This window comes from Pseudorasbora parva, chromosome 2 (genome assembly GCF_024679245.1).
Source record: "Pseudorasbora parva isolate DD20220531a chromosome 2, ASM2467924v1, whole genome shotgun sequence".
Taxonomy (NCBI): domain Eukaryota; kingdom Metazoa; phylum Chordata; class Actinopteri; order Cypriniformes; family Gobionidae; genus Pseudorasbora; species Pseudorasbora parva.
Window position 1 is genome coordinate 51041885 of NC_090173.1, and position 21450 is coordinate 51063334.

Genomic DNA, 21450 nt, shown 5'->3' on the forward strand with positions numbered 1-21450 from the left:
GCCTTCCCTGTACGTGAACTAGCAGCAGCGCCATGTAAGACATGCTTCTTGGTGTGCAAAGGCATATAAAATACCACGCAGCTGCCCTGTGGCTGACACACAACAGAAACGCCATGCTCACGCCACGCTTTTGCAAAATTTGGAAACTAACAGTATCTCAGACCAACTGAAACATCTCGGATTGACAGTCGAACAGAAAACATCAAGCTCTGACCGCATTTGCCCCCGTTGTGAGGCATTTGTATTGCGATTTGAATGCGATTTGCAATATTTTGAAAATATAATATTGATGAGTCTTAAGAAAATTGTGTCTCACAAACTTTATTCAAATTCAGTCATTTCAGAAGTGTTAGAACATTTTCAGACTTGAGCATAGTTACGCTAGTTATTTATTTACAATTTTTACTAGATCTAGTGTGAGGAAAAGCACAGAAAGGTCAGATCCAGAGCCGCTGTGTGGTGTTAGCACATGATCACACTCAACATCCTCCTCATCAAAGTATCCGGTGTAACGTTAATCCACATCTGGTAGCCGAGTGTTGTTCTTTGCTCGAGTTAACAAAAAGGAAAAGTTTAAATTGCTTAAAACAGACGCGATAGCTGATTCGAACAAGTGGCGGCATTGATCTTTGTAATGTACAAAATCTGCTTCCTTCACCGTCACTGTGCTGTTGTCATCATGTAAGGTTCACCCCAAAGTTTCGGATTGGTGCTGCGATTTCGACGGATTGGAAATGGGTTTGAATGGGCTCTTTGCCAGACTATTCTAGAGCAAATAAATAAATAAAAAACCTTTTTTCCAGGCCCATGTCATGTATCTAGTTTTGGTATGAATGTGTTGTGCTTTGGAAAGAAAGGGAACTACAAATGTGGTTTTCATATTGTCTTAAACACTTTCAGGTGGGCCAACTGCTGACCGGGATCCCTACAAAGAAGAGAGCTGGTTGAACGATGAATGTCAGTGTCAAGAAGCAATTGCCCTGATGAAGCATACAGCTGATGAGGCAGTGGTAAAGGAAAAGATGAGGTTAACACTGGCCTATCACCAGAAGATGCTGCACGACCCAAAGAGTCATCGGATATTCTATCTATTATTTCTTTTACGATCATAAGTGAATTAAGTGTTTATATAAGATTGTTTAAACAGGTGCATGACAAATAAAATAGTGAGACATAAGTATACAGTTTGTTGGTTTTATTTTCAGACTAAAAAGCAAGTTTTTATTTTATATTTTGGGGTTTTTGAGGGTAAAACATGAATGGAGTAACTCGGAATAGAGTTAGTTATTCTTGATTGTTCACTCATAATTGATGATAAACAACTCTTGAGGGGAAGTAAATTGTGGCAGAGTAAATTTGAAGTTCCTCTGAAAAGAGTTAAAATGTAGAAGAGTCAATTTCTGGTGGCTCTGAACTGAGTAAAATAGTACGAGAGTTAAACACTAAATAGAGTCAAATATCACAGGAAAGAGTAAAATATTATCACTAAATTGAGCATAATTAACTCTGGAAACACAGCTCTATCAATAGAGTAACTTATACTCTTTTTAGAGAGGGACCAAATGTTATCTGGTATAGAGTAAAATTCTCTTCAATTTGAGTAATTTAGACGAATTTACTGTGTAATTATTAAAGAGGGGAGTAGAAGTAAAATTTGCTTATAAAACTGATGAAGAACCATCAACCCTAGCCAAGCATCTGTCACTATCCTGACTTTAAGACTTCTTAAGAGATCAACAGGTGAGTGCATCATTCAAACCATTTCATTTAGAGATTTATTTTCTTTTAAACTGATCAACACACATAAATAACATAAGATCGAATATAACAAAATCTCCAGCTTTCATTTCAACCAATGACATTTAGATCTCATTATATTTGCAGGGGTACTATTGCACTATTTACATTTGTGTTAGACACAACTAGGGCTGGGATAAACGATTATTTTTAAACGATTAATCTAGCGATTATTTTTTTCGATGCATCGATTAATCTAACGATTAATTTTTCCTGTCCGATTCGGTTACGATTCGATTACCGATTATCTCCCCATTAATTGCCTAATAGCAATTTATACATGTTGATTTAATTATCTGAATGAAAAAACGAATTCCTTAACATTGCAATATATGTTTATTGCTCTTAAAATTCCAAAGTAAGACTATACAAGAGCAATGCATTCAATAAAACCTTGAAAACATAAAGTAGGCTACACACACACACACACACACACAAATAAATAAGTATTAACCTACAACAAAGAAACATATACGATTTTTCTATGTATGCAACTCAGCCTACAGGCTATGCCCATCGATTAAATATCAACAAGTTGGTTAATCAAATCCGGGGAAACACTGCAAGCGTGAGCGTCTCGGCTGCGTGGCGTGTCCGTTTTTGTTTCGGCTCACATGTTAACAGGTTGGAGTTTGCACACTGCCTGTGACGCGCGGAAAACGCGTGCATGCTGGAAATAGAAGAGCGCCTATTTTTCACGTGTGTTGGGAGCGTCTCCAGGCAAAATAGAATAGGAAAAGATGTTTATATATCATTTTGACACGAATACATATTATTAAATTACATTTTCATGTTTGAAAGTCTGTAGGTTTACATAAATGCAGATATAGGCCTAATTGTAATAATAAAAAACGTCAATTATCGATTTTGAAATATTGCAAATGTCAATACAGAACGAAATATTCTGTAGCCTATTTTGCCGTCAATACCATAGATATGTGGCTACTCCCGACGTTGTCTTTGCTGTATCAGTAGGCTATTTATGTTTAACATTAGGAATAGGGCTTCCCTCCGCATCAATAGCAGCAGCAGCGCCGCGTCAGACACGCTTCTAGTGTGCAAAGGCAGAGAAAACGCCACGCAGCCCCGTGGCTGACACGCAACAGAAACGCCACGCGCATCCGCGGCATGACAGTGAAAAAAGTTACATGTAGAGTGCATTACGGGCGCCAATACTCCGTTTAAAACCAGAATAGTCCTGGGATGAAACTGCTCACTTAGAGGATGGATACCCTCGGTCACATCAGCGCGATTAGACATTGAACATTTTAAATTTAAAACAGCTTATTATGTAGGTAACGTAGCCAATGTGTCCGATGCTTTCACTTGATGCAAAAATTGTTTTTTGTGATTAAAATACATCAAATATTACCAAAACATCTGTCTTCCTGTGTGCAGAAATGTGTTTATGTAGCCGTGACAACAAAACGCGTGCGCGCATGCCTGTGATGCTCCGTGCGCACCGCGCGCCAACCCCATAGACTGTGGCCAACCCGCAAGCCTTGCACTTCTGAAAGTCTGAGGAGCCACTCGTGTTGCTACCATACTTAATAAATAATATACTTAATTACATAATATACTTTATTATGTACATCTATGGTTGCTACTACTCTCCGGCGCCGCCATCTTTATTTTCAGTCTGACGAATCGACGCGCATATTTTGCGTCGACGTATTTTTTGTTGTCCCAGCCCTAGACACAACTGACTGTTTATGTGAATACTCACTAAAGATGGACATTTTTACATAATTTTGTGAATTTGACTGTTTAGGGAAACAATTTGGAATGTGCGAGCTCTAAGTTACAGGCTTGTGTGTGTCGTTGGTATGAGCTCATATCCCATGTAACTGTTATTACGAAATGCTATAAAATCGCTTCCATATTCAAATTAGATTTTTATTAGCCATCCCGAAACGAACTTGAAAGTGTTGAATTGGAGCATGCAGATTGCTTTAGTGTAGGTGCAATGTCTTTTGAAACCATATGCAATTTGCTAATTTTGAGAGATTTTTGCTACAATTATTTCTCACAAGAAAGTTTACAAATGACTGATTTGATGTGATAATCTTTGTTGATTAATTTACTATTATCGCGCAATATACCCGCACTAATATCCGACTGTGTGGTATTGTTTCAATATCGGTACTTCGGTATTAAATTGTGGTACCGTACAGAAGCCAAAATTGTGGTATCGAGCCATCCCTATCCTGCAGCCAATCTGGCAACCTCAAGTCAGGGGGAGGAGCGGGGGGAGGGGCAGTACCAGTTTTGGCCACAAGCTTACATACACTTCCTCTAAAAAAAAAAACTTTATCAGAAAAAAATGGTTGACCATTCACCATCTGATCATTACCACAGGAAAGCCAAGCAAATAAAAATTACTATATTAAAAGCCATATTTTATGAATACTATATGTATGACACTTCAAAAATTATTTCTTATAAACTGTTTCTTTTTCTATACAGAACTGTATTATTGAAATTATTATTAGTTGAGTGTCTAAATTTTTTTAATATGGTTTCCTAATGTAAATGTCCTACTGACTAGATCAGTGGTCTTCACTATTTTTTTCATGAGAGCCGCACTGATAGCACAAAATCAATAGGAGAGCCACTTTTATTGCAAAGCAGGGGCGTTTCTAGGATTTTCGTTTTTTGGGAGCTTAGCCCCCAGTGAGGGTAGCCTATGGAAAAAATGGTAACATAGTGTATTGTCCAAATTGCGGCATTAACTAGTAGGTTACAAGCATGCATACCCATACGATATTCGCTGTTTATTACTTATAAAGCAAATATTCCCCCCTTACTGCATGTTCATACTTTACTTGTAATATTTGAATCCAATAATGTTTATAATTACAGAGATCCAAAATGTTAGGGGGGTTCGGGGGGCATGCTCCGCGTGAGAACATTTTGATTTCTATGATCTACATATGTGCATTTTAAGATGTTCTGAAGGCTAAAAAATTAGATAACAATATTTTCAGTTAAAAATTGTGAAATTAGAGTAGACAAAAGTTTACTAATTTGCCTGAAAATTTTTGTGAAAATAAAACTTGGCCGCAAAAGAGAAAAATAAATAACAGATGTCTTAACTTTTATTTTTACTAAAGGTGCATATATCTGCTACAGAGGCTCATATGTATACACACACACACACACACACACACACCTCTGCTTCTGACGTGCGCTCTGCTCCGTGCCGCTGCGGATTGAAGAACACGCGGACTAAAAAAGACGGGACGAAGCCGAAGCCTCCCGCCATCCAAAAAAGCAGGATTACATTAATGCTGGGATGAGCGGAAGCATGCATGCATTTCCTTGACTTTCTTCATGTTGTATTTTTAGCTTGTCTTTGCAATCCTTGTGAGGGATGCAAAATGTTCATTGGTGAGGCGGTTTCTCTGTTAGAATCGTCCTAACTTAGCGTCGTGAAATGTATTTGGCGTACATATGATACGCCTATTATACGCATGAAGCCCCCACCCCCATCCAAGAGTGTGTCGTATACACGCCATAAAGTGCGTATCATATGCACGCAAAAAACTGCATAGCATATGCACACCAAAACTCATATACATTCCACGAGATTGCACACTCGTACTATTGATACGCATCACATGTGATATAATGCGAGCTGCAAATTAAAGCTTGGCGAGCCGCAAATTAAAGCTTGGCGAGCCGCATAAGGCTCGCGAGCCGCTCAATGAGTAACACTGGACTAGATCAACATGAACTCCCTCAGAATTGAACTAGATTTACTGGTAGCTTGTCCTTAAAAAAACAAAACATGAATTTCACATGTAGAAAAAACACATGGAGATCACATGGTTTGTGAGCATCTCCTATGTGAAATCTGTCATGTATGTAAAAACAGAGGCAGGAATAGGGCTATAAGCATTATAAAAGACTTCTCCCATCCTGCCAATAGACTATTTGTCCCTCTACCCTCAGACAGGAGGCTGCGCAGCATCAGAACTAGAACAACCAGGTCAAACAACGGCTTCTTTCCAGATGCTGTAAGAAATCAATTCTGCCACACCACAGAGCCATTTTAAACTCAGTATGTCTGCAAATCCAGCATCAACCTATGTTTTATTTACAAACGATTCCACAGTGAAATGAAGCAAACAAGGCACAGCGTAATATCTTGCTATCTTCGGTATGTTTATTGCTCGCGCAATCAGTTTCGCTCTACGAGTCGGTGGGCGGGGCTACAGAAGCAGGTGTACATATATATCTGAGAGGGCGTTTCCCCGTTCTATTACGTCATTGATCAATATATATTTGTGAGCTCTCATTTTCTGGGCCTGCTGTCAATAAAAAAAGTTTGAGTTCCAAAACTTAGAGGATATTCTTATATCACAATTAACTTTTATATATCAAAGACTCAAGGAAAAGTTGATTTCTCAATTAATCACCTCTTTAATGTGTATATGTGTGTGTAGGATTGGTATTGTTTGTATTTATTTATGTGTCGTTGTTTATTCTTGAGTGTTTTTTACCTAACCTCAGCTTCAAATTTTGTTCCAGCTCATGTACCATGCTTTTGGAATGACTATAAAAAATCCTTAATCACTTCTTTCACATTATGTTCATATTGTAATATTTTAGATATTCACACTCACATAGCTTTTCTGCAGTTCCTCACAGCAGGTACCAGTCTCCATCTCCCCTCTTTTGATTTGATGTTGTACTTCATAAAGTCTAACTCATCCATCACCTCCTCTGACATCAGGATCATGTTTGCTAATGTTGAGCATTGTGCAAGTGAAAGACTTTTTGTTTTTGTTTTAGAGTTTAAAAATGTCTGCATTTCTTTAACAACAGAATTATCCTTCATCTCAATCAAGCAGTGTGAGAGATTCATCCATCTTTCAGGACTGACATTGTTTTTTTGACCTCGTTTGAGATTGTGGATTATTTTCTTGATGCTCTCTGGGTTGTTCTCTGTGTGAATCAGCAGATCCTGTAAGAGTCTCTGATTGGACTCCAGTGAGATGCCATGAAGAAACCGAAGGAAAAGATCCAGATGTCCATTTTTACTCATCAAGGCTTTATTCATTGCTCCCTTCAGAAACACATCCAGAGGAACATTCCCACACTGAGTTCTGGACTTTCCTGACAGGAACATTTTCAGAACGTCACTGTTCTTGTGTAAATAGCAGAAAAACACATACAGTGCTGCAAAAAACTCCTGAAAGCTCAGATGTACAAAGCTGTAAACCTTCCTATGATAAATCACAGATTCCTCCCTAAAGATCTCAGTGCAGATCCCAGAATACACTGAGGCGTCAGTGACGTCTATGCCGCTCTCTCTCAGGTCCTCCTCATAAAACATCACATTGCCCTTCATCAGCTGAGTGAAAGCCAGTTCAGCAAGTTTCACAAACACATCTCTGTTGGACTGCAGGAGTTTCACCGGATCACTCTCTTCATACTTCTGGTTCCTCATACTAGTTTGAATGAGCAGGAAGTGGATGTACATCTCAGTCAGAGTTTGAGGGATTTCTGCACTGAGATCTTGATTAAGGATGTTTTGAAGCACAGTGGCTGAGATCCAGCAGAAGACGGGTATGTGGCACATGATGTGGAGGCTTCTTGCTCTTCTGATGTGTGAGATGATTCTGCTGGCTTGATGATCATCACTGATTCTCTTCCTGAAATATTCCTCCTTCTGAGGGTCATTGAATCCCTGAATTTCTGTCACACGGTTGATGCAGTTAGAGGGGATCTGATTGGCTGCTGCTGGTCTGGTGGTGATCCAGAGGAGAGCAGAGGGAAGCAGATCTCCTTTCATGAGGTTTGACATCAACACACCCACTGATGAAGTCTCAGTCACATCATGAACTTTCTCACTGTCTGAAAACATCAGCGTTATTCTGCTTTCATCCAGACCATCAAAGATGAACACAACAGTACATTCATCATAAATCTTTGAGTCCAGATCTTGAAGTTCAGGATGAAAGTCCAGCAGAAGTCGGTGAAGACTGTACCGATGATCTTTAATCAAGTTCAGCTCTCTGAATGGAAGCACAAACATGAAATCTACATCCTGATTGGCTTTTCCCTCGGCCCAGTCCAGAATGAACTTCTGCACAGAGACGGTTTTTCCGATTCCAGCGATGCCTTTAGTAAGAACAGTCTTGATTTTATCTTTCTTTTCTCTTCTCTTCTCCTCATATCCTAGTTCAGGTAAAGGATTAAAGATGTCATTGCAGTTGATCGGAGTGTCTTGGAGTGTCTTGTAGCTTTTCTCCATCTGTAGCACCTCATGTTCTTCATTCACTCCTTCACTCTCTCCCTCTATGATGTACAGCTGTGTGTAAATCCTGTTCAGGAGCGTCTGATTCTCTTGTAGTTTGATTCCCTCAAATACGCGCTCATATCTGCTCTTCATGCTGGTTTTATGCTGGTTTTTGACTCTCTGCAGATCAACATGCACTGGTTGGTGAGAGTCGAGAGAGTCTGTGTCGTGAGGACTGAAGAGTTTCTGACAGGAGGAGGATGTGCTGAGACAGGACACATCTCTGATCTGGGCAGCTCTCCAACCACTGAAAATACATAAATACATTAACAGACAAGACCTTAATCAAAATAAAGATAATATTTAAATATTTTTGATATGGAATGATTGTATTTAAAAAATAATACCACAACCACAAGGAGATGTGATTATTTAATATACCTTCTTTTTTTTTTTACATATAATAAATGTATTGTGGCCAGTTTATTTCCTGACATAAAGTTTCTCAAGATTCTGTTCCCCCTTCAGTATTGCACAATTTGTACATCTCCCTAATCAAACACACCTGATTCATCAGCTTGTTAGTAGAAACTTCAGTACCTGAATTGGTTTTGTCAGATACGGGAGAGGAATGGTTTCATGGTTTAGAAACTATAAAAAATTGTGCCGTAAAATAACGGGGATTTACTGGCAGCTGTGGTTTTCAGCAATGTATTGTTAATTTATAGCCCTCTACTATTTATATACAGCTCTCCTTTTTTACAGTATGTTACCGAATAACATATCCGGTATATATCCATAACATAGTAAGAATATCATGAAAGGTAGCTGTTCATTTGGAAAACTGATCGCTTCAAACAGTTCTAATTTTAAAACAAGTATTTATACGGTGTTTGTACTGTGAACTTGTTTTATTTGCGTCATTTCACACTTTTAAAGTGTAGTAGTGAAAGAATGAAGAAACATGACTAACTTCAATCTTTGCGGTTCGTTGTGAGCAATAGCACACACGTATGTGATAAATTACTCAACAAACGGCTCATAACTGCATCAGCAAACACAGTCACTGCCGTTAAATAAAGCATCAGGCAGCATATCATCAATGTTTCTCTGCTCACCCTGGACTGAAGCACAGGCTCTACTCTTCACCGCAATGGTCACCCACAAAACTAATGAATTCAACTAAAAGATCGCTTCTATATCATCTTGTGCAACAACACATAAACACAGGTCATTTTAATATTTACTCTCCTTATCAGTTACTGACTTTGCACAACCTTTTTTTTTATAACTTTCACTAATATTTCAGCAAAAATATCTTGATTCATCTGGTAAATCTGACTGTTACGTTTTACAGTATATTACTGTTTTTCCTTGATTTAACGGTAATCTACTGGCAGCTCTGGTTTCCGTAAATTGCAGTTTTTACAGTACTCTTCCATAAATTAATTTACAGTTGCTTACCGTTAATTTACGTCTCCCTCTGTGGGTTTTTTCATCTAACCCCTTTAACCCTTTTAACCCCACAGCAAAATCTTCAGTTTTAAATGAACACTGAAGAGTGTACACACTACAGAGTGTTAGAGTAATTGAGCATTGTTGAAGTTCATGAGATAATTAAGAGAATAATAAGTGATAACTGAAAACACCTGCTGTTAACAAGAATCACTGAAGGACAGAGAAAAAAATAAATACCAGTATTCGTTATGAGCCAGAATACCGCCCAGCACTAATATAGATGATAATCAAAACCAAGCAGATGTCTTGTTAGTATTTGGCAGAGGATCCAACTTAGGCAGGAAATGTAGAGGGGGTGGCGCGCAGCAGCTCATTTGCATTTAAAGGCACATGCACGATAACAGCCTGTTCCTGACTGTAGTCAGAAATTTATATTTACAACATACACAGCAAAAACTCCAGTGTTAAATTAACTCTCCTGAGAGTACATGTGAGACCACACTCAAGAGTGTTAAAGTGTTAAAATAAGAGTGTTAAAGTAACACTGAAGCAGTGTTAAAGTTAATAAGATAATTAACTGATTATTGGCAATTATTGAAGATACCTGATGATAACAAGCAGAATCACCAAATGAGAACATCACAATTCACAAGTGGACATATTTTCCATTTGTAATTGCAAAGCAACTCAGACAGTGTGTGTTTGTCCGAAAATCATAAAAATAAAAGAAACTTCACTCACACCTTTAGACACTTTAGACAACTTATCATCTGTAATTCACACATTTTTGGATCATGAGAGAAACCAGACCTGAAGGAAAGACTCTCTGGCTCAGGATTCAATCCAGGATCTTCTTGTTGTGAGGAGCCAGTGTTTCCCACTGAGACACTGTGCTGCCCTTAATCACAGATATAAGACACACTTTGACTATTTCTGTCAGAGTTAGACGTCTACAGAAGCTCTTACTGAGAATTAACAGAGGTTTAGATGTTGAGGATTTATGGTTCATTTGAAGTCACCATTGTGGAGGGAAGCGTTTGCTTTAGTTGGGCTCTTGGTCCCCGTACGTGTGTTAGCGTTTCTTAGGCTGCTGTAACTGTGTGTGTTTAAAACAAGAGTTGTGGCTGAGAAAGTAAAGCTAATGTGACATCAGATGTTGTCAGCTCCTTGTTGATGATAACTAAATCATCAGAAAGTGAGCATCTGATGTCGTTTTTTGTGTTCTTGTTTGGCACAATAGTTATTTGTTTATAGCCTCTATAATCTTGTGAATCTGCATTATTGGCACCAATAGCAATAAAAGGACCACCTATCCTGAAGGATGAGGAAAAAAGTATGTGTACCCAATGTTTTGAGAAAATATTTCCCATGGTCACACACAGATATCAAGATTTGGCCTATGATTCACAACAATGGTGACAATCAAGCATCAGTTTTGTACTACGAAGCCACCCATCATGCATTGCAGCAGGAAGCGTTTTTGTGGCACCGTTGTTGTGAAACATAGGCCAAACCTTGATGTCTGTGTGTGATCATGGGAAATATTTTCTCAAAACATTGGGTGTATGTACTTTATCATCCTTCAGGATAAGGCTATTGGTGCCAATACTGCAGAGGCTATAAACAAATTACTATTGTACCAAATAAAACCATAATATCAGATGCACACTTTCTGATGATTTAGTTATCATCAACAAGGAGCTGACAACACCTGATGTCACTTTAGCTTTGCTTTCTCAGCCACTACTCTTGTGTTTCACACACACACAGTTACAGCAGCCTAAGAAACGCAAAAACACACGTACGGAGACCAAGAGCCCAACTAAAGCAAACGCTTCCCTCCACAATGGTGACTTCAAATGAACCATAAATCATCAACATCTAATTATCTATAAATTTTCTTTTTATGATTTTTGGATAAACACACTTTGTCTGTGAGTTGCTTTGCAATTACAAATGGAAAATATGTCCACTTGTGAATTGTGATGTTCTCATTTGGTGATTCTGCTTGTTATCATCAGGTATCTTCAATAATTGCCAATAATCAGTTAATTATCTTATTAACTTTAACACTGCTTCAGTGTTACTTTAACACTCTTATTTTAACACTTTAACACTCTTGAGTGTGGTCTCACATGTACTCTCAGGAGAGTTAATTTAACACTGGAGTTTTTGCTGTGTAGGTTTATAAATGATCTGTGAGGTATTTTAAGCTGAAACTTCACAGACACATTCAGAGGAAAACTGAGATTTAAATTACATCTTGTAAAAATGGGTATAATAGGTCCACTTTAAATTAAGCAGCATAAACTAAATAAAATTAACTGAGGTGACCCCGAATAGTCGAAGACTCCATGCATCTATATGCGGAGACAGATTCGAGCACCGATCTAAAAGCCAAATCTTTGCGGATTTTATAAAACAAGGATCATACCATTTTGGCAATAAGGGGGTGCTCAATGTCTAATTTCACACAGAACTGCTGGTTTTGTACGGTTATATTAAGTTATATACAGCCTTTAATTATGATAATTCTGTAAAAAGAAACGTGAAAAGAAAGAAGCGTTCAATAAATATTTTTAACGTGTGTGTGTGTGTGTGTGTGTGTGTGTGTGTGTGTGTGTGTGTGTGTGTGAGCCTGTTTATGTGGTTTATGAGGACACAAATTTGTATAACTACATGGGTATTACACTGGTATTACACTATAAATGTGGTTTATGAGGACATATCAAATGTCCTCATAATTCAAATGGCCTTAAAAACATACTAAATGATGTTTTTTTGAGAAAGTAAAAATGCAGAATGTGTGTGTGTGTGTGTGTGTGTGTGTGTGTGTGTGTGTGTGTGTGTGTGTGTGTGTGTGTGTGTGTGTGTGTGTGTGTGTGTGTGTGTGTGTGTGTGTGTGTGTGTGTGCGTGCGTTTACATGCACACCAGTAAGCTGAAACAAATATCTGCTTATTGAAATAACCAGTTTTCCCCATTTACATGCAAACCAGTAAACAGCATTTACATTACTTTATTAATAAACCGTCAATAAGTAAAAGTGACATAATAATAATGTCCATATCTGATAATAATGTCCATATCTGACTCTGGGTTTTCCAAATGTTAGGTCAGTTGTGATCTTAAAGCATGCGCGTGTCAGCGGGAGATTTACGGCTCATATTATCCCCCATGCAGTTACAGATGCAGCGTTTAGACTGAACCTCTTCTACTTCTGCTGCACGAGAAGAGAGAACACATCTTTACAATTGTCTGGGTCTTAAAAGAGTCGGTGTTTGTTATATATGTCCTTATTTCATGCAAAACGCTGTTTACTCTGTCTGGATGCATTTAAAAAGACCTTCACTTATCTGCCCTTAATTGGTCCTTAGTGGACACTTTTGTCTACGGGGGTCTGAGGTGTGACCTCAAAAAATGTTTTTAAATAAATGTTATATCAATATCTTCAATAATATAAAAACTATCCATTGATGCAGTTTTTTTTTTTTTTTTTTTGAATTTTTGAATTTATTTACCACTAAAAGTACCATTATGTAAAACATAACTATTTTATTTAATAAATTTTAATAAATATTTATTTTTATATATTTATTAGTAACTTAATTTTAGTGAAACAAACAATTCCAGTATGTTCAGAGAGCCAAACCCTAAAAATGTGATGACTTTGGTGACATCTGGTGACCTATGTTGGTATAAAATTAATAATTTTCAGTAGCCACTAGATGGCAATAATAGTACCCAATGGCTGCAATATGCATAGCTGCATGAAGGCTGAACTCTATAAACCAATGTTTTAACGAAAGTCTTTAGTGCCTTTATGGGTCTTGTGAGTGGGTCAGTGGGAATGAACTGAATCCCAATGAAGGCCTTTCTGAAGCCTTTCTCAGCCGTCAGCTTTCAACAAAAATATCTTCATTTGTGTTCTGAAGATGGACGAGGGTCTTACGGGTGTCCAACGACATGAGGGTGAGGAATTAATGACATCATTTTCATTTTTGGGTGAACTAACCGTTTAAGAACCTGCATGTAAACGCACTCAAAGTTTTTTCCTCTCTAGGCAGGTATTTTTTTAGGTTTATTTATCAAAATGTTCTTTTATATTTGTGTGATGTTCTGTATGTCGATCGCGGCTTTAAAATGAGAAAACGCTTTACGAATGTTTATCCCCCACATTACCTTTTATTTAAACCTAAATAAGAAAGCCATTGCCAGTTTGTCTGTCAGTTGAAAGGCAGTTTTGATCGCTTTATTAAAAGTTGATATAAAAGATATAGATCTATGATCTATAATCATAGATGATTCGACTATAGAAAGATCTGACAATTCTGATTCGAATGTGTAAATCCTTAGTGGGGGACACCCCTAAAATTAACAAAATATACCTTTTACTTTTATTAAATTTAATTAAATTACAGTAAAAGAAGATTTAGTTTAACAAAACAAAAGTAATGCAGTTGATGCAATCCAAATTGTTTGCTTTCAATGAAATAAATGTAAAATTAAGTAAGGGTAATGAATTATTTAAGTGTGCATGAATATACTCACATAGGGTCAAAGGACACGGCTTCATTATAGAGATCAATGGGATGATGTATGGGCTTGTTACTCTTCATAGACTCACTGGATACTGGAGATGCTGCTCTCTTTCTATTCCTCTTGATGATACTGAGAAAAGCAGAGATATTTCAGAGGAAAACATTAATGTTAATTAAACAACTAAAGACAAAGAGAAAATCAGTTGTGTATCTTTGAAGGTCAACTCCGGGGAATTTAAGTTAATCTGGATCGTTACACCTTTGTGAGTACAGTCTATAGAAGAAGAAAAAAACGAACCGGATTGGTGCTTGCAACACGGAGCTATTACAGTTAATGGCCAGAGCCCCCCCCAAGCTAAACCGGCAGCTTAGAGGGCATACACGAAAAGGGTGTCTTTGTTCCTCTTAACAGACACAAAATGCAATTAAAATGTCTGTCCAACATGAACAGGGCCCTTACATGACAACGAGATGTGTTTAGCCACTTAGCCATTGTTTAAATTCACCTAAATAGTGTTTTAGACGGCTAGCTGTAGCCTCGCGCTTAAGTGAACTCAGTTAGCCGGAAAAAAAAGGCAACTAGTCCAGTTGGGAAGAGTATCATGTGTGTAAAGAGTAATCTCATTGCTCCGTTTCCATTCACCAAAGTACACATTTTTTTCTCAGACGTCTATTCAGAATTGTGGGACAACTGTGATCTCTATTTGAAACAAAAAATAAATATATGATTCTCAATTTATACTGAATTGTGCAGCTCTAGCAGATAGTGACTGATACTCACACAGGGTCAGAGGTCACAGCAGGTCCATTACTGAATTTAGGGGGAATAATCATGGAGTTGTTACTCTTCATGGACACACAGCTGGATCCTGAAGATGGCCCATCACTGAATTTAGGGGGAATAATCATGGAGTTGTTACTCTTCATGGACACACAGCTGGATCCTGAAGATGGCCCATCACTGAATTTAGGGGGAATGATCATGGAGTTGTTACTCTTCATGGACACACAGCTGGATCCTGAAGATGGCCCATCACTGAATTTAGGGGGAATAATCATGGAGTTGTTACTCTTCATGGACACACAGCTGGATCCTGAAGATGGCCCATCACTGAATTTAGGGGGAATGATCATGGAGTTGTTACTCTTCATGGACACACAGCTGGATCCTGAAGATGGCCCATCACTGAATTTAGGGGGAATGATCATGGAGTTGTTACTCTTCATGGACACACAGCTGGACACTGGAGATGCTGCTCTCTGAGTGTGAACAGACGCCTCTTTATTCTCTCTCTCCTCACACACACTCATTTTACAGACAGGTTTTTGATTCCTTCTAGATAACAGATTTGATTTCAGGCCTGTATGATGGAAAAAAAGAAAAGAATAAAACGTTGCATTGTGTGAGATATTTTTAATACTGGTAATGTATGTGTGTGTGTGTGTGTGTGTGTGTGTGTGTGTGTGTGTGTGTGTGTGTGTGTGTGTGTGTGTGTGTGTGGCATTCCCTAAGTTATGCGGACCACATATCCAAGGACAGTATGCCAGTAAAAAAAAAAAATTGTTGGTCCCAATGTAAACAACAGATTATAAAATCATAACTTAAGTGTTTGCAGATAACATTGAATTATAAATTAAAAAAAAAAATTAAACAACGTTTGTTACTGAGAACGTTTGTACATAGAGAGCCTCGCCAAAACATTAGCCAAAGTTATGAGAACATTTCCTGTTAGCTGGGATATAACGTGTGATGTGAACTAATCAACTTTTTTATGGAATTTTGCCCTTTTTAATTGAAAATATGCAATAATTTACGTGTTCAATCAATGTAATTCATAACTGAATGTGATGAACGATCAACGTGTTTTGCTTTTGACTTATTAGAGCGAATGTGTGCATGTTCAAGACACGACGTTATGGCCTTGTTCTTAGTCTAATATGTTTAGCTCTTTTACTTGTTTCTGTATTCATATCAATAGTTTTATTTAGTTTATTATTCTTTTCGGGTAACAGCACAACAATCACGAATACAGCCTGTAAAGGCCACGTTTAGTGTTAGTTTCCACCGTGAAGTAGCGATTAGCTTTAGTCTGTTTGAGTTCGACATGTTTAGACGCAAATGCTCTGATCTAACTTATATGCTATAGATATTACATTGATTATTATTGCAAACACTATTGACATTTGTAGCTGTGCAACATTTTAACAAACTTACCGTTACAAGTTATGAATACATTTCTGATCTTGAAGTCGTCATGCTGCTTTCGGTTTCACTTTGAAAACACAAAAAGTGATGACGTGACCTACGTGCTCTCTACAAACTCGCTTGTGAAACTGTACTGACTGGACTAAAGCTCGAGAGGTTTTACTTAAAAAATTAATAAAGAAATTACTAAGTATTCTTCTCAGAATAAAAAAATAATTAGCATACATCTACCCATCTCTCCATCCATCTATCTCTCAATCTATCCATCCTTGTGCAGTATTTTCAGCATGGTGTCATTGAGGAGAGTGGGACAGTTGTCGAAGAGCAGGAACACCAAAATATACAGGAATCTTGATGTTTGTGAAGTATTCATGCAATAAAATGTGGATTCGTAAAAAAAAAAAAAAAAAAAAAAAGTATTATTAAAGCTGCACTAGGCTACCTTTCCGTCCGCTAGAGGGCGTCTGTTCAAAACAAAGGCGTAGTTTGATGATGCCAAGTTTGAGCTCAGCATCTTGAGACATATGGTCTTCACCTCACAGCCGTTGGGAAAGAATCGGGATAGGACTCTGGCAGAAATCATGATGATGGATGTGATTATTAACGTTACTGTAGCGTGAAGCAGAGAAGGACCGAGTGTTGAAGAGCTGAGCAAGGCCGCTGGAGCGACTGTTATGGGGCGTTCAAACCAGACGCGAATGAAGCGAATAAATCGTCATTTTGAATCCATTCGCGCCAATAAAGCGAATTGTACGCGCAAATAAATGGAGCAATTGAAGCGAAATAGGTACTTCCGCCTGTCCCACGTCCAAATTCAGACTTGCCAAGTTCGAGGACACAAGTCCGTTAGGAACTGTTCTTTACGCGACACTCAGCTCAGATGTCTGCAGTAGGCAACTGACTGCAGGCACATCAGGACACAAAAACGAGCACGCTTATGTGCCTGAGAGCCCCGGCCCAATTTAACCACTAAACTGGCATACACGCTCATTGAGACGCCTATCCTACCATGTTTAAAAGGAGCTCGCGGGCTGCCGTTTCCTCACGTGTATCTGTGATTATCTCACAGAAGTGATTTACTGCGCACGCAAGCATCAGTTTTGTGCTCAACTATTAATGGTATTTAAAAATGTAATTCAGGAAGGATTATCCAGTAGAATGCGTGTAGTGATTCCGTTTTTGTGCTCCACTTTCGTACTTTCTTTAGCAATACTGATATAAATGAAAACCAGCAGCTGATTGGACAGATGCACAGACCCAAGTCACATATATCCAATCCTGCTAAAAAGTTAACTAAAGTTAAGAAGCCTACAAAAAATAAAGTTATGAAACTTCACTTGCCCTCGGCCAAACAATTAAGCAGGGAATAAATTAGATCAATGAGACCAAAGATCGCCCGATCTGATTCTACACAAGACGAATGATATCATATTGCCGGGGTTAACGAGCACTGAGCGACGCTGGATCCGAAACACCAGATCACATTTTCAGGAACTCTCTTAATAAATAAACCACATATCTGGGCTTTAAACAGCTACATTATCAACAGAAAAACTCTTAAAACTACATTTTGTGAAACAAAAAAAGTAGACCCTATTTTTAAATTAATCTGGCCTCGAGGTTTCCCATACGTCACTTCACCACGTGACACCAGCAATATACGCCAAAGTTCAGATTTTTCTTTTTTCTTTTTATTAATGCCATAACCAGAACAATACAATGAGACTGATTATTATATTAATTCAAAGGAAAAATACAGAGTAATTAAAATAAAATAAAAACAGTGCCAGAGGACAAGAACAAAACAAACAAAAGCACAAGGGTGCTATTTTATACAACACATCTGCTTACAATGTTATGAGCTCTGATTGCCTTTTTACTTGTGCAATTACACAAAATCGAATAATAAATCTTGAATTTATTTTTAAAACAAGAATTTGAAATATGAATGTGAAAGTCTCCCATTAAAGGTGCCCCAGAATGAAAAATTGAATTAACCTTGCCATAGTGAAATAATAAGAGTTCAGTACATGAACATCACATACTGTGAGTCTGAAACATTATTGCCTCCTCCTTATGTAAATCTCGTGAATCAAAAACACCATGAAAAAATAAGTGCTTCTCAACATAAACCCAACCGTGACGCAAGCGTTGGGGATCATTTATATGCACGCCCCCAACATTTGCATCTGTCCAAAAATGTTCAGTGTCAGGCGGAAATGGAGCGAATCATCGAGACTACAGGTAAACAAGCTGCTCGCATGGACACACTTCATGTTCCAGGGTGTTCAGGAGACGTGAGGACTTTTCTACCCTTCCCACAGATAAAAAAATGTCGACAGTCATGGTTGATGTTTATAATCGGATACCACAACAATTTAATTCAAGATCGTTCGTTTGTTCGGCCCATTTCAAGCAAGCTTCGCTCAGCGTCTTAAACTGAAGAAAGTGACAACTATATTCCTACAAGCAGTAAGTAGCGATTTTATCCACTTATTGACTGTTTAAACAATTTCTGATTAAATTGAACGTTTCTTAGAGAGACAGCATTGTCTAGATAACACAAGATGCTTGTACAGTAACAATAGGAAACTCCAAGTACCATACAAAACTAAATAGTGTGTCTAATGCCAATGGTTAATATTATTTTGTATTACAAAATACAACTGTAGATACTTTGCTTAGATCGTTCACTCGATCCTTCTAGCAAACGTCACCGTTTCCACCATATAAGTTAAAACGATAGTCATTTGACAAGGCAAATCATTTTGTAAAAATAGAAATTATATATTTATATTTTTGAGAACTGAAGTATGGTGTTTCCTATGATGTTTTTGCCTATTTGTATTTCAGATTAGGCTACATCACAGTCACCGCGTAACGTTAGCCTACATTGTGACTAACGTCATATAAACATGCAATATCGTTGACGATAAAAGACAAGTCTAAAATGCAGGCTGAATGACACTTTAAGCAGAACATCTCGAATGGAGATTGATAAAATGCAGCTTACTTGTTTATTGGTGTTTTCAGATCGTCCGTGAGCGAGAGAGCTTGTGTGCATATGGTTGCCAGATTGGACATGTTTAGGTAAAACACCTAATAGTATACAGGTTTCTTTTCACAGAAAAGCTCTGTTTGGGGGATTTAAATGACTGATTTCCTTTTAACTCCTACGGTGGCCGATTTAGTCCAAGATTAACATGATAAACTTCTAAACAATGATCATAAAATAAAAAACTGAGGTAGAATCTGAAGGTGTTGTGGGTTTAAAGGACAACTCCGGTGAGAAATGAACCTAGGGGTAATAACAGATGGTTACAGAGTAGATCGTTCTCTGGGATGCGTTTTCATGGAAATCGAATGTAAAGAGTTTTATCTTTAAAAACAGATTAGCTTATAATGCTTGTCAATGGGGCACAGGGTAGTGAAATTAAATCGCTAGTTAATACCACTAACAAGGCTAAAAATAGCCTCACACTAACACAGTAGCATAATGAGGGTCCCTACATGCAAACCGAAGCATTGAGAACTTTGTAAGAGTACAAACAGTTTAATAAGAAGACAGTTTATAGACATACTGCGTTACGCGTTCACGGACAGGCGCCATCTTGGAAAACAGTCTCGACTCATCGAGCCACGAGCGCTCTGCTAAGTGATGAACTGTGACTTGGAATCTCATATGGTCCGTTGTTTCCGGAAGAAAACACTGAACGCAACAGAGAAAATAAATAAATAAAACTAAAAATGTCCATGTTATTACATTTCACAAACTTAATTCCTATCGACCAGCTCACTTAGAACAGCGCTCGTGGATCGATTCATCGAGACTGTTTTCCAAGATGGCTGCTGTCCGTGAACGCGTAAGGCACTGTGTTTATAAAGTATCTTCTTATTAAACTGTTTGTACACTTACAAAGTTCTCAATGCTTCGGTTTGCATGTAGGGACCCTCATTATGCTACCGTGTTAGTGTGAGGCTATTTTGAGCCTTGTTAGTGGTATAAACTTTCATTTTACCACCCTGTGTCTACCCTGTGCTCCATAGACTAGCGTTATAAGCTAATCTGTTTTTAAAGATAAAACTCTTTAAGTTCTATTTTCATTAAAACGCATCCCAGAGAACGATCTACTCGGTAACCATCTGTTAATTACCCCTAGGTTCATTTCTCAGCGGAGTTGTCCTTTAATTCTGTCTTTATTGATCTTCAATGTGAGTTTGGTATCTCAGATGTGGATTTTCATCCACATATTTCCTAATGTACCAACAGGATATCCTCGCTTTCAGATTTTCTTCAACCACGAAATCCAGAGCCGCCTGAAGAAGAAAACACATTGATTATTGAGTCACAGAAAACGGTAAACTTGAGGAACTGAGGAAGATGAAGAGTGGTTTGACCTTTGCCAGGCGTGCAGCTACACCTTTACCCCTGTGTGACTGAGGGACCTCAGTAGACATCAACTCCACCTGATCATGACTGATAGTGTACTTCAGTACTGCACTACTCACTGCTCCTGATTCACACGACAGACAGAAAATATTGATATCAGTGTCATAAAAATCACACACAGGACTGAGTCTGACTCATAACCTACTGTCTATCTAATGTACTGGAGTACTGCACTACTCACTGCTCCTGATTCACACGACCGACAGAGAATATTGATATCAGTGTCATAAAATCACACACAGGACTGAGTCTGTCTGATAACCTAGAGTGCTGCTGCTGTCTATCTAGTGTACTGCAGTACTGCACTACTCACTGCTTCTAGTGGACAGCGCGTGTGAATCCTCTGTTTTGATCTTCAGATGGGTTTGAGACAGAATTAATGTTATTTCTCTTACCGCCGGAGTCGAGAGTGATTGTGAAACGCTGATTCTGTCTGTCGTGAATCACATTCAGATTCGAGGGGTCAGTGCCTCCACAGCATGTGTGTTTGCTGAGTCGTTTGCTGTCCTGATATCCTCGAGTAAACCCAAACAAGTTTCGAGACAGTAGATGTCGCGCCATGATGTGACGTCACCAAACACTGAGCACACAGCAGAGGCGCTGTACTCTCACCTCCTGTAACTCCGGGAGAGGACGCTATTCTATCTGACCCCTGCATGCTTTTCAGAAATAATACTCTTTCTTTAGGAGTAACTATTTTTCCTGAACCGGAGAAATTATAAAATAAGATCTCTATTTCTTGAGAACATTGTC

At 38.2% G+C, this 21450-nt stretch overlaps 2 protein-coding genes across 2 annotated transcripts in view; both read right to left on the bottom strand.

The window, feature by feature from the left end:
• LOC137046498 (NACHT, LRR and PYD domains-containing protein 3-like) overlaps positions 1–17371 on the bottom strand; it is a 100898-nt gene extending 83527 nt beyond the window's left edge. Inside the window, exons 1-4 of the mRNA XM_067423758.1 lie at positions 16690–17371; positions 14823–15402; positions 14052–14171; positions 6426–8351 (exon numbers count right to left, since the gene is read on the bottom strand). Of these exons, the coding sequence (XP_067279859.1) occupies positions 6426–8351; positions 14052–14171; positions 14823–15402; positions 16690–16771 (2708 nt within the window). The 5' untranslated portion in view covers positions 16772–17371. The remainder of the gene's footprint in view (positions 1–6425; positions 8352–14051; positions 14172–14822; positions 15403–16689) is intronic.
• A 3019-nt stretch (positions 17372–20390) lies between these two features.
• On the bottom strand, positions 20391–21277 carry im:6904045 (protein NATD1). The gene is made up of 3 exons (XM_067429069.1): positions 21093–21277; positions 20646–20761; positions 20391–20564 (listed from the first exon to the last, which is right to left on the bottom strand). The coding sequence occupies exons 1-3, from the start codon at positions 21256–21258 to the stop codon at positions 20445–20447; spliced, it is 402 nt and encodes a 133-aa protein (XP_067285170.1). The 5' UTR covers positions 21259–21277; the 3' UTR covers positions 20391–20444.
• Between the last annotated feature and the right edge of the window lie 173 nt (positions 21278–21450).

What these genes read in the sequence shown, in the direction of transcription:
- im:6904045 (XM_067429069.1), bottom strand. Translation starts at nt 21,258, where the DNA reads ATGGCGCGACATCTACTGTCTCGAAACTTGTTTGGGTTTACTCGAGGA. An exon ending in AATCACTCTCGACTCCGGCG is followed by an intron (nt 20,762 to 21,092) that starts GTAAGAGAAATA and finishes CGTGTGAATCAG; the next exon opens with GAGCAGTGAGTAGTGCAGTA. An exon ending in TAGCTGCACGCCTGGCAAAG is followed by an intron (nt 20,565 to 20,645) that starts GTCAAACCACTC and finishes TTTCTTCTTCAG; the next exon opens with GCGGCTCTGGATTTCGTGGT.